Source organism: Coregonus lavaretus (assembly GCF_964263955.1).
Source record: "Coregonus lavaretus genome assembly, chromosome: 3".
In the NCBI taxonomy this organism is placed as follows: Eukaryota; Metazoa; Chordata; class Actinopteri; order Salmoniformes; family Salmonidae; genus Coregonus; species Coregonus lavaretus.
This window is the reverse complement of record NC_139990.1, coordinates 46,128,675-46,147,563: the sequence shown is the minus strand read 5'-3', so window position 1 is coordinate 46,147,563 and position 18,889 is coordinate 46,128,675. Positions and strand designations below refer to the sequence as shown.

At 44.0% G+C, this 18,889-nt stretch overlaps 1 protein-coding gene across 5 annotated transcripts in view; it reads right to left on the bottom strand.

The window, feature by feature from the left end:
- LOC311124436 (focal adhesion kinase 1-like) overlaps nucleotides 1-18,889 on the bottom strand; it is a 129,871-nt gene that overhangs the window by 49,940 nt on the left and 61,042 nt on the right. For 4 of the 5 annotated variants that reach the window (XM_084158299.1, XM_084158296.1, XM_084158298.1 and 1 more), the window contains 7 exons: nucleotides 9,719-9,859; nucleotides 9,330-9,407; nucleotides 9,029-9,136; nucleotides 8,564-8,681; nucleotides 7,456-7,498; nucleotides 6,741-6,802; nucleotides 280-336 (listed from right to left, as the gene is read on the bottom strand). In XM_084158299.1, coding sequence (XP_084014425.1) covers nucleotides 280-336; nucleotides 6,741-6,802; nucleotides 7,456-7,498; nucleotides 8,564-8,681; nucleotides 9,029-9,136; nucleotides 9,330-9,407; nucleotides 9,719-9,859 — 607 coding nt within the window. Of the gene's footprint in view, nucleotides 1-279; nucleotides 337-692; nucleotides 1,377-6,740; nucleotides 6,803-7,455; nucleotides 7,499-8,563; nucleotides 8,682-9,028; nucleotides 9,137-9,329; nucleotides 9,408-9,718; nucleotides 9,860-18,889 lie in introns of those variants that run through there. The other variant, XM_084158300.1, reaches the window with a different exon arrangement.

The following is an 18,889-nucleotide window of genomic DNA, read 5'->3' as shown; positions in this document are numbered from 1 at the left end:
AACTCCAGTCTCAATGACTCCAGGAAGGAATGTGGTAACAACAACCAATCAGAAAGTGGGGCACACTTCTCCAAACTGGGTTAAGGCTGTGTACTAGAGGCCACGATTCAAAGGCACTCAGGGTCTGGAGAGAACATCTGGTCTTCCAGGGGAGTTTGGTCTGCAGCTCACCACTGAGAGCCACTCTAAAACCGAGCACAGCTGCCTGTCGCTGCCTCCCTCCTCCTCAGCACATGATCCCTTGCTTACTCCGTGTCTGACAGATGCTACGGTACTCACTGGAGGGCATGGTGTACGTATCCTCCTCATCTACGATCTCTGCATAGTCGTCAGTCTCTGTGGAAATAAGAGAGTGACACACGGTGAGCCCAACAGTTTGAGAGAGAGAGAGAAATAGAGAGAGAGAGGGAGAGACAGAGAGAGGGACAGAGAGAGAGACAGAGAGAGAGACAGAGACAGAGAGACAGAGAGAGACAGAGAGAGAGAGTGAAATAGAGAGAGAGAAAGAGAAATAGAGAGAGAGAGAAATAGAGAGAGAGAGAGAAATAGAGAGATAGAGAGAAATAGAGAGAGAGGGGTGAGGATAATTAACAGCAGCATTCTGACTCTAAGCAGGATAGTCCCACATGACACACAAGAGTTAGGCTAGGCATTAAGTTGTTTAACCACCTCTAGACTTGTACTTAACTTACCTTTAGTACAATAAAGTACCTTTTCCAAAAACCCACCATTTCAAAGTTGTTAACCCTTAACAACAACCCGACCCCCCCCCCCTCCACACATACGACAAACAGCCCAGCTCTGTGATATGCCTCTCTGTGCGTTCTCCCACCATGTGTTCCTCAGGTCTGAGCTGTGCTCCAATAGCAGCAGTGGTATTTGAGTGAGGGGAGGAGGGGAGGAGGAGTGAGGGACAACAGTTTTTTTCCCCCAGAGAAAGGTCTTCAGGAAAAACAGATTGAGTCATGGGTAACTCCAGAGTCACTGTGTGAGCCTGTCTATCCTGACTGCTCTGCTTTTAAGGAAGAAGCAACAGTTTCCAGGAAAAGAGGAATGTTGAGACAGCCCTGCTTTCGGCAGGCTGAGATAAAGAAAAAAAGCTGCTGATAACAGTCAAATGATTTGATTTGACTAATGACTAGTGTTAAAAAGCTGTGAAATGCTATGATAGTGTGTCATTATTACTGAATGAAGAAAAGACTCAAGATAAGGGTTACTCAAAAATATCAGAGCACTCTGAAAAGTGTCAGAATGTACCCAAATATATAAACAGAGTGACAGAATAATATGACCCTTTCTAAACAAAAGGAGGACCCCGCATATCATTGTAGAAGCCCTATGTTTAATAACACAGATACACAAGCACACAGATTAGGAACTGGGAAAAAGAAAGGGACAAAAGGTTTAATTTTACCGTCCCCATTTAAATCCCCTGCAAGAGAGAGAGAGAGAGAGAGAGAGAGAGAGAGAGAGAGAGAGAGAGAGAGAGAGAGAGAGGAGAGAGAGAGAGAGAGAGAGAGAGAGAGAGAGAGAGAGAGAGAGAGAGAGAGAGAGAGAGAGAGAGAGAGAGAGAGAGAGAGAGTGAGATAGAGAGAGAGAGAGAGAAGAGTGAGAGAGAGAGAGAGAGAGAGAGAGAGAGAGAGAGAGAGAGAGAGAGAGAGAAAGAGAGAAAGAGTGAGATAGAGATAGAGAGAGAGAGAGAGAGAGAGAGAGAGAGAGAGAGAGAGAGAGAGAGAGAGGAGAAAAACACAGGTTAGGGCATTTACTGGCCCTCTGAGAGAAAGTTGACAGCAACATAACATGCGTTTAAAGGTCAAAACCAAGTTGCAGCCACTTCTTATTGGCTCTCAGGGGATTCCCCCAGACATTGATAGGGGTGTTGATAGTAAGAGGCTGCCAAGTGAGTAACATACTCAGGTCAAAGAGACACCTCACTGTAAGTAGGGTCTCACACACACACACACACACACACACACACACGAGCAAATAACAGAGAAACTAAAGGTTTAGGAGAAGAAGGACTAAACGTAACTTCAGAGAGCGTCTCAGTTAGTTGAGCAACATTGGAATGGAAGTCCCGGTGCAGTTTTTGTGTTGAGCTGAATTATTTTGTTACATCCTCTGCAGAGATATTTCATTTTATCAGGGTCATACGAAGTCTGCAGAGATATTTCATTTAATCAGGGTCATACAAAGTCTGCAGAGAGATTTCATTTTATCAGGTTCATACAAAGTCTGCAGAGAGATTTCATTTTATCAGGGTCATACAAAGTCTGCAGAGAAATTTCATTTTATCAGGGTCATACAAAGTCTGCAGAGAGATCTCATTTTTATCAAGGTTATACCAAGTCTGCAGAGAGATTTCATTTTTATCAGGGTTATACCAAGTCTGCAGAGAGATTTCATTTTATCAGGGTCATACAAAGTCTGCAGAGAGATTTCATTTGATCAGGGTCATACAAAGTCCATGACCACTCAGAGAAGAGAGGAAAACAAACACTTCTAAGACACGGTGCCAACTTTAATCTAAACATTCTGCATCAGAACTATATCAACTGAACCCTGCACGACCTTATAGTGTCATAATAACAACGTAATGTCAGAGAATAATAGAGATATACTACATGAGAGTACATCAAACTACAGTGATGCCTGAGCACATCTAGCATGGGTCGTCAGCACCCTATTTCCTATGTAGTGTACTACTTTCGACCAGGGTCCAAAGTAGTGCACTATATAGGGAATAGGGTGCCATTATATAGGGAATAGGGTGCCACAACAAGACTTCTCCCCAGTACCATCATGTGCCATCATGACGAACCATCAAACAGGCAAAGAGTCAATACAGGACTAAGATTGAATCGTACTACACCGGCTCTGACGCTCGTCGGATGTGGCAGGGCTTGAAAACTATTACAGACTACAAAGGGAAGCACAGCCGCGAGCTTCCCAGTGACACAAGCCTACCAGACGAGCTAAACCACTTCTATGCTCGCTTCGAGGCAAGCAACACTGAAGCATGCATGAGAGCACCAGCTGTTCCGGATGACTATGTGATCACGCTCTCCGTAGCTGATGTGAGTAAGACATTTAAGCAGGTCAACATTCACAATGCCGCAGGGCCAGACGGATTACCAGGACGTGTACTCCGAGCATGTGCTGACCAACTGGCAAGTGTCTTCACTGACATTTTCAACATGTCCCTGACTCAGTCTGTAATACCAACATGTTTCAAGCAGACCACCATAGTCCCCGTGCCCAAGGACACTAAGATAACCTGCCTAAATGACTACCGACCCGTAGCACTGACGTCTGTAGCCATGAAGCGCTTTGAAAGGCTGGTCATGGCTCACATCAACACCATTATCCCAGAAACCCTAGACCCACTCCAATTTGCATACCGCCCCAACAGATCCACAGATGATGCAATCTCTATTGCATTTACATTTACATTTTTGTCATTTAGCAGACGCTCTTATCCAGAGCGACTTACAGTTAGTGAATACAAGTTATTTTTATTTATTTTTTATACTGTCCCCCCGTGGGAATCGAACCCACAACCCTGGCGTTGCAAATGCCATGCTCTATCAACTGAGCTACATCCCTGCCGGCCATTCCTTCCCCTACCCTGGACGACGCTGGGCCAATTGTGCGCCGCCCATGAGTCTCCCGGTCGCGGCCGGCTGCGACAGAGCCTGGATTCGAACCAGGATCTCTAGTGGCACAGTTAGCACTGTGATGCAGTGCCTTAGACCACTGCGCCACTCAGGACACCACTGCGCCACTATTGCACTCCACACTGCCCTTTCCCACCTGGACAAGAGGAACACCTACGTGAGAATGCTATTCATTGACTACAGCTCAGCATTCAACACCATAGTGCCCTCAAAGCTCATCACTAAGCTAAGGATCCTGGGACTAAACACCTCCCTCTGCAACTGGATCCTGGACTTCCTGACGGGCCGCCCCCAGGTGGTAAGGGTAGGTAACAACACATCTGCCACACTGATCCTCAACACAAGGGCCCCTCAGGGGTGCGTGCTCCTCAGGGGTGCGTGCTCAGTCCCCTCCTGTACTCCCTGTTCACCCATGACCAGGCACGACTCCAACACCATCATTAAGTTTGCCGACGACACAACAGTGGTAGGCCTGATCACCAATGAACTATCATGGTCCAAACACACCAAGACAGTCGTGAAGAGGGCACGACAAAGCCTATTCCCCCTCAGGAGACTGAAAAGATTCGGCATGGGTCCTCAGATCCTCAAAAAATTATACAGCTGCACCATCGAGAGCATCCTGACTGGTTGCATCACTGCCTGGTATGGCAACTGCTTGGCCTCCGACCGCAAGGCACTACAGAGGGTAGTGCGTACGGCCCAGTACATCACTGGGGCCAAGCTTCCTGCCATCCAGGACCTCTATACCAGGCGGTGTCAGAGGAAGGCCCTCAAAATTGTCAAAGACTCCAGCCACCCTAGTCATAGACTGTTCTCTCTGCTACCGCACGGCAAGCGGTACCGGAATGCCAAGTCTAGGTCCAAAAGACTTCTCAACAGCTTCTACCCCCAAGCCATAAGACTCCTGAACAGCTAATCATGGCTACCCGGACTATTTGCACTGCCCTCCCACCCCATCTTTTTACGCTGCTGCTACTCTGTTAATTATTTATGCATAGTCACTTTAACTCTACCTACATGTACATATTACTTCAACTACCTCAACTAGCCGGTGCCCCCGCACATTGACTCTGCACCGGTACCCCCCTGTATATATAGCCTCCCTACTATTATTTTATTTTACTTCTGCTCTTTTTTTCTCAACACTTTTTTGTTGTTGTTTTATTTTACTTTTTTATAAAAAATAAATGCACTGTTGGTTAAGGGCTGTAAGTAAGCATTTCACTGTAATGTCTGCACCTGTTGTATTCGGCGCATGTGGCCAATAAAATTTGATTTGATTTGATCATATGGCGGGACTTGAGTTTCACACAAGCATCTCTCTATTCTTTCTGAGTGTTCTGCCAGTGTGCTGTGTCAATGGGGCCATATGCACACAGGCCTGTCTGTCCCCTGCTCCACCCTGCTCCATCCACCCTCTCAATCAGCTCTCTATTTGACACTCACCCAGTAGAGTCATTAACATTCTACTGTGATGCGGTCCAGAGACTGAGGGAAGTGCTCTGTGACATTTAAACTGGAGAGATGGGGAGGAGAAGACGGACACACACACACACACACACACACACACACACACACACACACACACACACACACACACACACACACACACACACACAAACACACACACAGTGTTAAGGTGATAGATGAGGTGCTGTGGGGTGAGGATGTATTGCCAGAGTCAGACAGTCCTTGGCTGGCAGGTGAAACGTAACCTTGGGTGTAATTTGTGCCATTGGCCTGATCTGGTCCTGATGGGTGATTCATAGTGATGTTTTACAGAGCTGTCTGATAACAGACTGATGGTTGATTCATAGTGATGTTTTACAGAGCTGTCTGATAACAGACTGAGGGGTGATTCATAGTGATGTTTTACAGAGCTGTCTGATAACAGACTAATGGTTGATTCATAGTGATGTTTTACAGAGCTGTCTGATAACAGACTGAGGGGTGATTCATAGTGATGTTTTACAGAGCTGTCTGATAACAGACTAATGGTTGATTCATAGTGATGTTTTACAGAGCTGTCTGATAACAGACTGGTATCAGTGAGCATCTAGGGCAGACTGCACTAGTATATCAGCTAGATAACCACCAAACCACATCACTCTTCTATTTTATGCCCTTACACAAGAAAAACAGACAATTCAGCAATGTTCTCTGGTCTGCCTCAACCGTGTTTGTTGGATGGGGTCACGTCTAAAAACGTCTTGTTTCTTAACCAACGTTCAGGCTCTGCTGTTCTGATATGCTTGGGACACACCATGTTGTTTGCGGTTTACGTGCTTTCGTTCACACGTGTGACAGTAAACCTTCAACAAAGATAGAAAAATCTCCTCACGTTGTTCTGTCATGGTGCAGCAGTCATGGGACTGTGTCAGCGGCAGGGTACCCTAATGGGATAATTACTAGGGATGTGTCTAAATGGCACCCTATCCCCTACTGCATATAGTGCACTACTTTTGACCAGATCCCTATGGGCCCTGGTCGAAAGTAGTGCCCTATAAAGGGGGAAAGGGTGCCATTTGGGATGCACCCTAGGCATTGCCAGATAGGAACAGTGGGCAGAAGGAAGACGACAGTAACATGTAATGTAGCTAGCTTGTGCGCAGAGGCACAGCTGTGCTGTAAGGGGCTTCAACAGTCTACTAGGCTGTCATGAACATTGTGTAGAAATATATATCTCCTTTTACTATTCTACTCATACTAAAAGTGTTCAACTTCACCGGCGCATCAAAGTGCTGTCAATTATCATGAGTATTCTACTGACATCTCTGCATCCTGTCTGTCACCCCTGCATGCAGTAACAAACGAGTGAATTATGGGATAGTTAACATGGCAAATACTGATTTCAGCAAAGGCTTCTGTGTGGAAAGATGTTTTGTTATCATGGCAAAGCCCAACAAGACAATGTATCAACAGCTTCACAGTCCCAGTACAATACCAACCCCTATCTGACACCAAACCTCATCTGACACCAAACCTCATCTGACACCAAACGTCATCTGACACCAAAACCAGGAGATGTGAAAGGAGAAAGAGAAAGCGAGAAGGTCCTACCTGAGACACACGCAACCCTTGTCCGGACCCCCCCATCCAGACGTTTCTCATGGTTGGAGACCCTGTGGAATAAAGGTTTGAACAGATGATTGCTGTACATTTTCCAGTGAAAGGATAGTTCCTCCAGTCACCAGACAACAGAACAGAACAGACAGAACAGACAGACAGACAGACAGACAGACAGACAGACAGACAGACAGACAGACTGGCCTGTCCACACTGTGACACTATGACTGGACTCTATTATAGACAGTCCCAGGACATTTCCATTCACTGGCAGGGCATGTTTGGCAGGGGTACTGCAGGGGGGGATCCAGATAAGTAGGCCCTTCAGCACTTCCAAGAGGATATGGTTAAAGGGGGGGTTGGTGGGTTGGGGGGTCAGAGGGGCGGGGACGGGAACTCTAAACAGGGTCAGACAAATTCCTCATGATTCAGCCATAAGAAGCGGTAGGAGCAGAGCAAGGCTTGTGTTGGTTTTCAGAGCACCTGACTGAAACCTGATCTGCTGTCTGGAAGAAACTTTCCAGATGAAAGAGAGAGAGAGAGAGAGGAGAGAAAGAAGAGAGATAGAGAGGAGAGATAGTGGAGAGAGAGAGAGAGAGAGAGAGAGAGAGAGAGAGAGAGAGAGAGAGAGAGAGAGAGAGAGAGAGAGAGAGAGAGAGAGAGAGAGAGAGAGAGAGAGAGAGAGAGAGAGAGAGAGATATGTACTTACTTTGGGGTGGACTTTGGGATTGAAGGTAGCGCTCTCTCTCCCTCTGTTGGTGATTGTTAGAGGCAGTTAGGAGATGTAGGTTTAGCAGTAGAGTTACAGTCCATCAACAGGATCCATTCTAATGCCCACATTCACATATTCATCATTATTAATATAATTTAACACTATGAGACATCAAATATGTAACATTATTTCATATATGAGCCTTAAGCAGAGAAGAGCCCCTAAAAGCCTATGCCTTAAATGGATGCTTCTTTCTCCCTAGTGAATTCATTCATGTTTTAAAAAGACGGAATTCATTGAGTGAAATTAATGTTAGTGAAAGTTGTTTCCGGGCAATTTGATTTGCTGTGTTCAGCTTTCCAAATGACTGGAGAAATGGAGTGGAGAAATGAAATGGCAGTCCCTCAACAGCTCTATAACTGATCTGATCTAATCTAATCTCATGAAGCCATGTGTTTATTACTGGGCTGATTTACTGGAAAAACATGATGCTAATTACAACATTAATACCAAATCTATAATCTCAAATGAAAATCGGTCACAAAACATATGAGGTCGTGGATGAATGTGGGCTCACTTACTGAAGAATGTGTTTGTTTCATATGATTGTGTTTTGCTTTTCGTGTTTTGTGTTTGCTTTTCATGTATAGTGTAATTGATGTGTATATAGACGTTATTGTGTAATTGATGTGTATATAGACGTTATTGTGTAATTGATGTGTATATAGACGTTATTGTGTAATTGATGTGTATATAGACGTTATTGTGTAATTGATGTGTATATAGACGTTATTGTGTAATTGATGTGTATAGACGTGTATTGTGTAATTGATGTGTATATAGATGTGTATAGTGTAATTAATGTGTATATAGATGTGTATTGTGTAATTGTTGTGTATATAGATGTGTATAGTGTAATTGCATGGGAGTCAGTGTGAACTGTCAGTACACAGAGGAAAAAGGGAATGTCAGCTCACTGTTTTTCAGACATTCCCCTTTTCTCTATGTGTCGGACCTTCTTTTTGTCCAGATCCTGTTATTATTTTGGATGTGCCTAAAACCCCCTACATTCAGTGTAAAGGTGTCAGCAGCAGTGTTAGCGTACCCTTTTGAACGCGGACGATGAAAGACTGGGAGGCTCCGTTGACCAGGCGACAGTATCCGTCTATCAGGTCAGCCATGTTCTCTGCCGTGTTCAGAGACGCTGTGGTCACCGTCAGAGGCTGCAGACACACACAGATACACAGATGGACAGACAGTCAGACAGTCAGACAGTCAGACAGAGTCAGACAGTCAGACAGACAGACAGTCAGACAGTCAGATAGACAGACAGACAGTCAGACAGTCAGACAGACAGACAGAGTCAGACTGACAGACAGACAGACAGACAGACAGTCAGACAGACAGACAGACAGAGTCAGACAGTCAGACAGACAGACAGAGTCAGACAGTCAGACAGACAGACAGAGTCAGACAGACAGACAGACAGAGTCAGACAGTCAGACAGAGTCAGACAGTCAGACAGAGTCAGACACACACACACACACACACACACAAGGCCATACTGTACCTCAGGGGCTCCAGCCACATTGAGCAGCAGCATCCCCTGGCGCACCTTGTCCTCTGTGCTGGAGTACTGGATGGTCTGTACCTGGGTGAAGTTGGCCAGATGGGTCGGCTGAACACACGGACAGAACAGAAAGCACAGAATGAAACATCCATGCTGGTAATCATCTTCCTGGCTAGCCTGAACATCACTGAATGACTGAATAAGACCTGAATTGGGTAGGAAATGCAATTATACAGAATGTACGGAAGAATGTGAATAAAAGGTGAATAAAGGAAAGACTTGATAAATCAGCAGTACTCACAGTTGATCCTTTGTCTGTCAGGTAGCTGATGCCCTCCTCAGGTCCAATAGCAAGCTCCACAGAGATAATCCAACTAGACTAGAAGACAGACAGAGATATGGACACAGAGACAGGCAGGACATACACACAGACAGACAGAGATATGGACACAGAGACAGGCAGGACATACACACAGACAGACAGACACAGAGATAGGCGGGACAGACAGACAGACAGACATATGAAAGAAGCAACAGTGTTTGTCATGCCCAGCAGGTGTCACTGTGAAATGCCATGAAGGCTACTGAGCTGAGCTCTTCCTATCTCGAACACTGCCAGCCAGGGTTTCCCTGATGACAGCCAACGGTTATCTCAGTGGGACAGTGAAGTGTCTATCAGTTGCTACTTACCCCAAGGGCACATTTAAAACATTCCTTGTCGAATCTGTAAATGGGAGACAGGATCTCAAAGAACTTGTGAATGCTCTGTTCATCGTTTAGGTTGGCAAATTGTTTGAAGGTCTGCTGGATCAGTTTCCTTAGTGGTTTAGCCTTGGAGAGGAGAGAGAGATAAATAAAGAAGGGTAAGGACTCCTACATGTCTTGGTAGAAAGGGTAAGGACTCCTACATGTCTTGGTAAAAAGGGTAAGGACTCCTACATGTCTTGGTAAAAAGGGTAAGGACTCCTACATGTCTTGGTAAAAAGGGTAAGGACTCCTACATGTCTTGGTATAAAGGGTAAGGACTCCTACATGTCTTGGTAAAAAGGGTAAGGACTCCTACATGTCTTGGTAAAAAAGGGTAAGGACTCCTACATGTCTTGGTATAAAGGGTAAGGACTCCTACATGTCTTGGTAAAAAGGGTAAGGACTCCTACATGTCTTGGTAAAAAAGGGTAAGGACTCCTACATGTCTTGGTAAAAAGGGTAAGGACTCCTACATGTCTTGGTAAAAAAGGGTAAGGACTCCTACATGTCTTGGTAAAAAAGGGTAAGGACTCCTACATGTCTTGGTATAAAGGGTAAGGACTCCTACATGTCTTGGTATAAAGGGTAAGGACTCCTACATGTCTTGGTAAAAAGGGTAAGGACTCCTACATGTCTTGGTAAAAAAGGGTAAGGACTCCTACATGTCTTGGTATAAAGGGTAAGGACTCCTACATGTCTTGGTAAAAAGGGTAAGGACTCCTACATGTCTTGGTAAAAAAGGGTAAGGACTCCTACATGTCTTGGTAGAAAGGGTAAGGACTCCTACATGTCTTGGTAGAAAGGGTAAGGACTCCTACATGTCTTGGTAAAAAGGGTAAGGACTCCTACATGTCTTGGTATAAAGGGTAAGGACTCCTACATGTCTTCGTAAGAAGGGTAAGGACTCCTACATGTCTTGGTAGAAAGGGTAAGGACTCCTACATGTCTTGGTAAAAAGGGTAAGGACTCCTACATGTCTTGGTAGAAAGGGTAAGGACTCCTACATGTCTTGGTAAAAAGGGTAAGGACTCCTACATGTCTTGGTAAAAAGAAAGTTACTAACAACAAAGAAAGACTGAGGGTAGGAAAAAGTTAAAATCCTTATCAATTATTAGGCTACACCTACAAATACTGATTACTAAAAAATCATCAACAGAACTAAATTATTATACAGTATGTGTTTGGATTGACTCTCAACATAAAGTCAACTCAAAGCAGTATAATGTAGCTCCCATCCTTCAGGATAAAAAATCCTTAGAATGTTTATTCCTTAGAAGAGTCATTAATCAGCATCCTATCAGATGACTCATAGACACATCCACACCAGGAGCCTCTGACACCACAACCCAATAATGAGAGTCAGGACAGTAAGATCAGCCACATCCTGTGAAACTCTATCTGTCTCTGTCACCCTCTCCTCCCATCACTCCCACTAATTACAAGCATTGCAAAGAAAAATGCCAAACAAATCACAAATATATGCTTTGAAATTCAAAAGGTGTAAAAGACAAATTGCTGAATCTAATCAGATTTTCTAGGATGATAGCACTTCATTTGATCCTTGAGAGCATTTACATTAATCTTAATGGGTAAAAAACAAGACATTATCTAATTATGCAAATGTTAACTTGGAGGAGCATCAAATTATGAACCGCCTAATTGGATAACAACAATCAAGGTAATTAGTCACATGATGAGTTTTGGGATCCTATATGAATGCTCTCCTGTGCACATCTCTAGACAACAAAGTAATCTCTGTCAGTCTGCTCAATTGGTGTACAAAGCCTACTGAGTGAACCATCCATTTTCAGTTGGGTCTCGGTATCATTCATGGTGTTTCATAAATCAAAGCCTGATCCCAGCTAGTCTCAGTTGCTGTGTCTTACACATACAGATGTAGGATCTGGCCAAAATTAGGCTACATGAAAAGTGCAAAACTGTTAATATAAACTTGTGTTATTACTTGTTTTCAGACTTTTAAAAACAACAGAAATGTTTACCACTTTCCCAAAAACATACATAAAAACTTAGTCCACTTCTCTGCTATTTAAATCTGAAATCAGAATATAAATATATTATAGCACTGGGGGAGCACCTAGGCATACAGCTCACCCCAACTCATTAAACTAACCCGCTATAACAACTCACTAACCAAACTACATTAGCGACCCCACTTACTATAGCTAACCCATGGCCTACCTATCTAAAACGTTAACTTTTACTACTGCAATGTACTGCTACTAGTACTTCTGGGCTACATGGTACTACTACTACCTAGTCTCCCACTGAAGGCTACTATCAACTACTTATAAAACAACCACTTCCTCTACTACACCTGCCTACATTCTTCAACACCAACAAACTTCTTCCACTTAGCTGCATCATCATATTTCTCTCTCCAAATAATAGCCTAAACCTCTTATTGAGTGAAACTAGTAGTCTGAGTGTAGTTATTTGTGATGAAATATGTGATCTAACTGCCCCACACTCCAAAGTAATAAGGTTGATATAGTAGTGAGACCTGATATTTTTAATATATTTAACTTGGACTATATTTCACTGCTTCGCTTAAGAACAACGTTTTAAACTTCTTTGACTACCACACATTTTACAATTTGATTTGATTTAAAGTCACAATGCTCTATTACAGGGGTAGGAAACTTTGATTAGGGGTTGGGGGCCACAAAAGAATCTGAACTCATCATGAAGGGCCGCAGTGGCTCGTGGGTCTTAGTACCCTCATCCATACAAACCCATGCAGCCAGAGCCGGCCCTAGCCTTTTGGGGGCCTTAAGTGACATTTTTAAACTTTAGAGTTAATTTCCTGCAATTCTATACATTTTGCCATGCAGCGTAAAGAAAATGTTGCAATTTTTAAGCAAATTCGCTACAGTTCTACACATTTTGCCATGGGGTGGAGAGAAGATTTTGCAATTTTATAATTAACTTCATGCAATTGTACTGACTGTTCCATGTGGCAGAGAGAAAAATGTGCAGTTTTAAAGCAAATTTCCTGCAATCCTACACATTTTGCAATAGGGTGGAGAAAATGTTTAGCAGTTTTTAATACACTGCTCAAAAAAATAAAGGGAACACTTAAACAACACAATGTAACTCCAAGTCAATCACACTTCTGTGAAATCAAACTGTCCACTTAGGAAGCAACACTGATTGACAATACATTTCACATGCTGTTGTGCAAATGGAATAGACAACAGGTGGAAATTATAGGCAATTAGCAAGACACCCCCAATAAAGAAGTGGTTCTGCAGGTGGTGACCACAGACCACTTCTCAGTTCCTATGCTTCCTGGCTGATGTTTTGGTCACTTTTGAATGCTGGCGGTGCTTTCACTCTAGTGGTAGCATGAGACGGAGTCTACAACCCACACAAGTGGCTCAGGTAGTGCAGCTCATCCAGGATGGCACATCAATGCGAGCTGTGGCAAGAAGGTTTGCTGTGTCTGTCAGCGTAGTGTCCAGAGCATGGAGGCGCTACCAGGAGACAGGCCAGTACATCAGGAGACGTGGAGGAGGCCGTAGGAGGGCAACAACCCAGCAGCAGGACCACTACCTCCGCCTTTGTGCAAAGAGGAGCAGGAGGAGCACTGCCAGAGCCCTGCAAAATGACCTCCAGCAGGCAACAAATGTGCATGTGTCTGCTCAAACGGTCAGAAACAGACTCCATGAGGGTGGTATGAGGGCGCGACGTCCACAGGTGGGGGTTGTGCTTACAGCCCAACACCGTGCAGGACGTTTGGCATTTGCCAGAGAACACCAAGATTGGCAAATTCGCCACTGGCGCCCTGTGCTCTTCACAGATGAAAGCAGGTTCACACTGAGCACATGTGACAGACGTGACAGTGTCTGGAGACGCCGTGGAGAACGTTCTGCTGCCTGCAACATCCTCCAGCATGACCGGTTTGGCGGTGGGTCAGTCATAGTGTGGGGTGGCATTTCTTTGGGGGGCCGCACAGCCCTCCATGTGCTCGCCAGAGGTAGCCTGACTGCCATTAGGTACCGAGATGAGATCCTCAGACCCATTGTGAGACCATATGCTGGTGCGGTTGGCCCTGGGTTCCTCCTAATGCAAGACAATGCTAGACCTCATGTCGATGGAGTGTGTCAGCAGTTCCTGCAAGAGGAAGGCATTGATGCTATGGACTGGCCCGCCCGTTCCCCAGACCTGAATCCATCTGGGACATCATGTCTCGCTCCATCCACCAACGCCATGTTGCACCACAGACTGTCCAGGAGTTGGTGGATGCTTTAGTCCAGGTCTGGGAGGAGATCCCTCAGGAGACCATCCGCCACCTCATCAGGAGCATGCCCAGGCGTTGTAGGGAGGTCATACAGGCACGTGGAGGCCACACACACTACTGAGCCTCATTTTGACTTGTTTTAAGGACATTACATCAAAGTTGGATCAGCCTGTAGTGTGGTTTTCCACTTTAATTTTGAGGGTGACTCCAAATCCAGACCTCCATGGGTTGATACATTTGATTTCCATTGATAATTTTTGTGTGATTTTGTTGTCAGCACATTCAACTATGTAAAGAAAAAAGTATTTAATAAGATTATTTCATTCATTCAGATCTAGGATGTGTTGTTTAAGTGTTCCCTTTATTTTTTTGAGCAGTGTATGATATCTGAGTGAGAGTCACTAACAAAATCAATGGAGGCCCCCCGGTCGGTAATTTCAACCAAGATTACTACAAGTTTAGATAGCTGGCTAGACTAACGTACCAATCTAAAAAAGGTTAGCTGACATTGGCTAATTGAGTGACATAACAAGAGAATACCTGCTGATGCACAACCACATTTTGAAAATGCACCTTGTTTTTTTCGACTATTCTAACTCTCAACAGTAAATTGAGACCCCGATTTTTCTTCTTTCATTTTTGGAAATTGATCCGCGGGCCTACAAAAGCTTCCTAAGACCAACTGACTAGCGTTTTGCAAAGAGCAAGACACACAAACTAATAGTACAGAACAGAAAACATGTGGATTCATATTAATGTGAGCGTAGCACCTATTTCTCAACGCCAGAAATGCATTTAATAGTAACTTAGAGCACCCAAGAAAACATTCCAAAATTACAAAGTCTTAAATACATTTTTATAATATTGTAATGTTGTTCTAAAAGTTGGGTTTGAAGTTTTCTCCAAATCAGCTCTATCTTCGGAAACAATCCCATAACGCCCCGCAGTCAGTGCCACACGGTGTGGAAATACAAAGCCATGCTCACCCTTCGTGTCCTTGTGGGTTTGTCTGTATACAGTAACAAGCTAACAATTGCATTTTTATTCATCATCTCCTTTTTGATAAACTTTTTAGTGTTTAGTGAAGTTTATAGTTTAGTGAAGTTTTTGGCCATGCAATGAAAAATGTCCTAATAAGTTGGATAAGTTTGTGAGAATGAGGCGGGCGAATTGGGCGTCTACTCGTCAATCGGCAGTCTGAGGGGCACATTTCATCCCTGAGAACTTCCACGGCAATCAACAATGGAAGGAGGCCTTTAGCAAGAATTTGCTTCTCAAAGTGGATTCTGTCCCTACCATCAACTTGGCTTCTGAAGCATCTCAAGCAGCCAGCAGCATCGAGCATTATCACAGGCTTTAGCGAGCATGGAAGTGAACCGGGTAATGGGTATGATCTTTGTGCCTCTGTAACTTTCTCACACATCATTATTCACGATTCATTCATGATTATCCGTAATCATGGTTGTATCCACATTCATGTAGAAGTGTTTAGAAACATATTCTATTCTTATTTACAATAAAAGTGACAACGCATTATTTACTATTAATTTCTATTGGGCACAAAATTATCTGAAACACAACCAAAGCTAACAGCGAATGCATCCAACACGTTTGTAGAGTCACAAGCTTGATGTAGTCATTGTGATCTAGAAATGCATTTTGGTCCCTAAAATGGGGGGACTATGTACAAAACGTGCTGTAATTTCTAAACGGTTCACCCGATATGGATGACTACCCTAAAATTAAAGATGACAGTCTGCACTTTAACCTCATAGTCATTGTATCATTTCAAATCCAAAGTACAGAGCCAAAACTACAAACAATGTGTAACTGTCCAAATACATTTGGACCTCACTGTCAAATCACAAAGTAACAAAGTCGTCAAATTTTGAGTGTTCGTTCAATGTTCAAAGCATCCTGAATACACCTGACCTGTTTTCCACCTTGGTCATAGGCCTATAGCCATGTCAAAATATGCATCGTTGCAGGAAATTAGGTTTAAAACAGTTTAATAAAAAATACAAATAAATGTTTTAAAACCTAGACAGACACAGTATTAGATATTAGTCCTTTCCACTCCTGCTGATTTCTGCACTGTTATCTGCTTTGTTAACATTGGCCTCAGGTTGTGAAAAAGCAGGAAGGGGTGAAGGTGCAATCTGTGTAAAGTATGTCAGCACGACTCAGCAGCCAATCACGTAATCCGTTGTTCACATCTGTTCCAATACAGTAAGTTCCAACACACACCCTTATCTCTGCAAACATCTGCATCACACACACACTCACACACACAGGCAGGCAACAGAGACAGACAGCAACACAGAGATAAGGGAAATACTATAGAGAGGAGGGTTAAAGAAGAAGAAAGAAGAAGAACAACAACAACGATGAAGGTTAAGTATGTAAACACATTTATGTGAGCTATTGGCTCACTCCAATATGGTATCCTTCCGCGCCGCAGGATACATTCCGAGTAAGGATTTTCAGGTTAGTCCCGGGGTCAATTCCAATTTAATTAGAAATTGTGAAGTGAAGTGGAGAATCTACGTTGAATTAAATTTGAATTTTTTTAATCTTTAAGTTATGGAATTGGAATTGAATTGAAATTAGACTGTTTGGACTTTTTTAAATTGTAATTTAATTATAATTGTGAAAATATTTAATCTTTGTAATTTAATTGGAATTGAATATTTTTACATTTCCCAGTCAATGGAATTAATGCACATAGTATCAAAAATGTACTCTAGGATTTGTATTTAATAATTTCAACCTCTACACTCTTAGAAAAAAAGGGTTCCAAAAGGGTTCTTCGGCTGTCCCCATAAGAGAACCCTTTTTGGTCACAGGCAGAACTATTTTGGGTTCCATGTAGAACCCTCTGGGGAAAGGGTTCTACGTGGAACCCAATAGGGTTCTACCTGGAACCAAAAGGGTTCTACCTGGAACCAAAAAGGGTTCTTCAAAGGGTTCTCCTATGGGGACAGCCGGAGAACACTTTTAGTTCCAGATAGCACCTTTTTTTCTAAGAGTGTATTCCTATATTTCCAGTATAGCTATGCTGTCTGAACAGTGACATGATGAGGCTGAAAGCCTGAGGGAATTGAATTTGAATTTGTGAAATTGTTGGGGATAATATTGAATTGGGAATTCAATTTTTGGAATTTAACTAACATTGGAATTCAGAGGAATTGAATTATCTCTGATTTCAAAATCTGACCTGAAATCTGAAATGAATTAAATGTAATTTACAGGGAGAGAGAATTGAATTATAATTTAATTTGTGGAATTGACCACAACCCTGGTACTGCGTCTGCCCTCCTTAAATATCTACCGTGGCACTACTTCCACCTCGTGTCCTTTTTCGAGGCGTCGTAGATCACCGACAAAAAGGATTGGAGTGATCCAATACCTCCCATAACCATGGTTACATACATAACCTTTGTTATGTAGCACTATATTGGATCACTCCAATTTGGTATCACAGTACAAGATTAATCGGTGAACTAGTCTTTGGCCAGACAAAGAGCAAAGTCCATTCCGGAGCAGATCAATCATAGTTGCTGTGTCCCTCCGCCCCATCCCAGGGAAGCAGATACAACACGAAGAACAGCCCTCCCGACCACATAGGTGGGGGCAACATGTGCTAGACAGCGCCCAACTGTCTGAGGCGCAAACGTCAGTGAGGGGAACTCCTCTGAGCAGAGCCCGCGAGGTAGTAACTCCTCCAATAGAATGTGCCACCACAGCAAAAGGCAAAGGCCTGCCAGCCAGCCGAAATGCTGCAGTAACAGTGTCCACAATACAACGAGAGAGTTTGGTCGGATAGGCCCTGGCCCAGAACTCTCTCACCCTAGTAAACGAAAGCTGATAAAACCTTTGCATTGGCTGTGTCTGTGAAAGTAAGTGTCCATTGCCCCGGCCGAGCACAACACAACAAGCCCCTGGTTCACCAGCAACGGCGGGAGGGGCGTATGTGGACAACTGTAATGGCCGGTTCAAAGGATGGAGGTCGACACTCCTTTCATCTGAACCCATTCAGAAATATTTAGTCAACCAGGGTGTCAACACTAGAAGACCCTGAGACACAGGCACCAGAGCTGATGCGGTACCGGCAACGGAATTGGAGTTCGTAGCCCTCCAGCAATGTATTCAGTACCCATGGGGGCTCCACCTGCCTCTCTCAGTTTGCTCTTTGGGACTGTGAGAGGCTGCCAAGGCCGGCGGCAAGCACGTCAAATCAAATCAAAGTGTATTGGTCGCGTACACAGTTTAGCAGATGTTATAGCGTGTGCAGCAAAATGCTGTAGGACAGGGAGAAAGCACATTAAGACTCAATTAACCTAGCTAGCTAACTTAGCTAGCTATCTTAGTCAACTAGCTTCTCAAGGTTTGATGCAGTCAAGACAGGTACTACGTAATCATATTGGATGATAAACAACCTAGCTATGACAAGCTAGAAGTAAGTCTACTAGCGCAAGTCGGCTTGGTTGATTGCTGCCTCTCCCTCCCTCCTCCTTGCTCCCGTTTCACTCGCTCACAATACACACACCGCAATGCCCCTCCTCCGTCTGCTCTCCCTCGCAAGGCCCCTCTGCCTCACGCTGTATCAGCTCTGGTGAATAAAGTAGCTTACAAATTGAATACGAGGATGACAACTTCCTGCCCTTGCACAACATCATCTCAGCCGCACTGCGCTTTGGAAGCAGCCCCTTGGGACAGCTGTACAACATCTTCCCCTGGCTGATGGAACGCCTGCCTGGTCGGCAGCAAGTTGTATTCGGCCAGATGGACGAGCTGAGAGGCTTTGTGATGAAGAAGATCCACGAGCAACAGGAGACCATGGACGCAGGCAA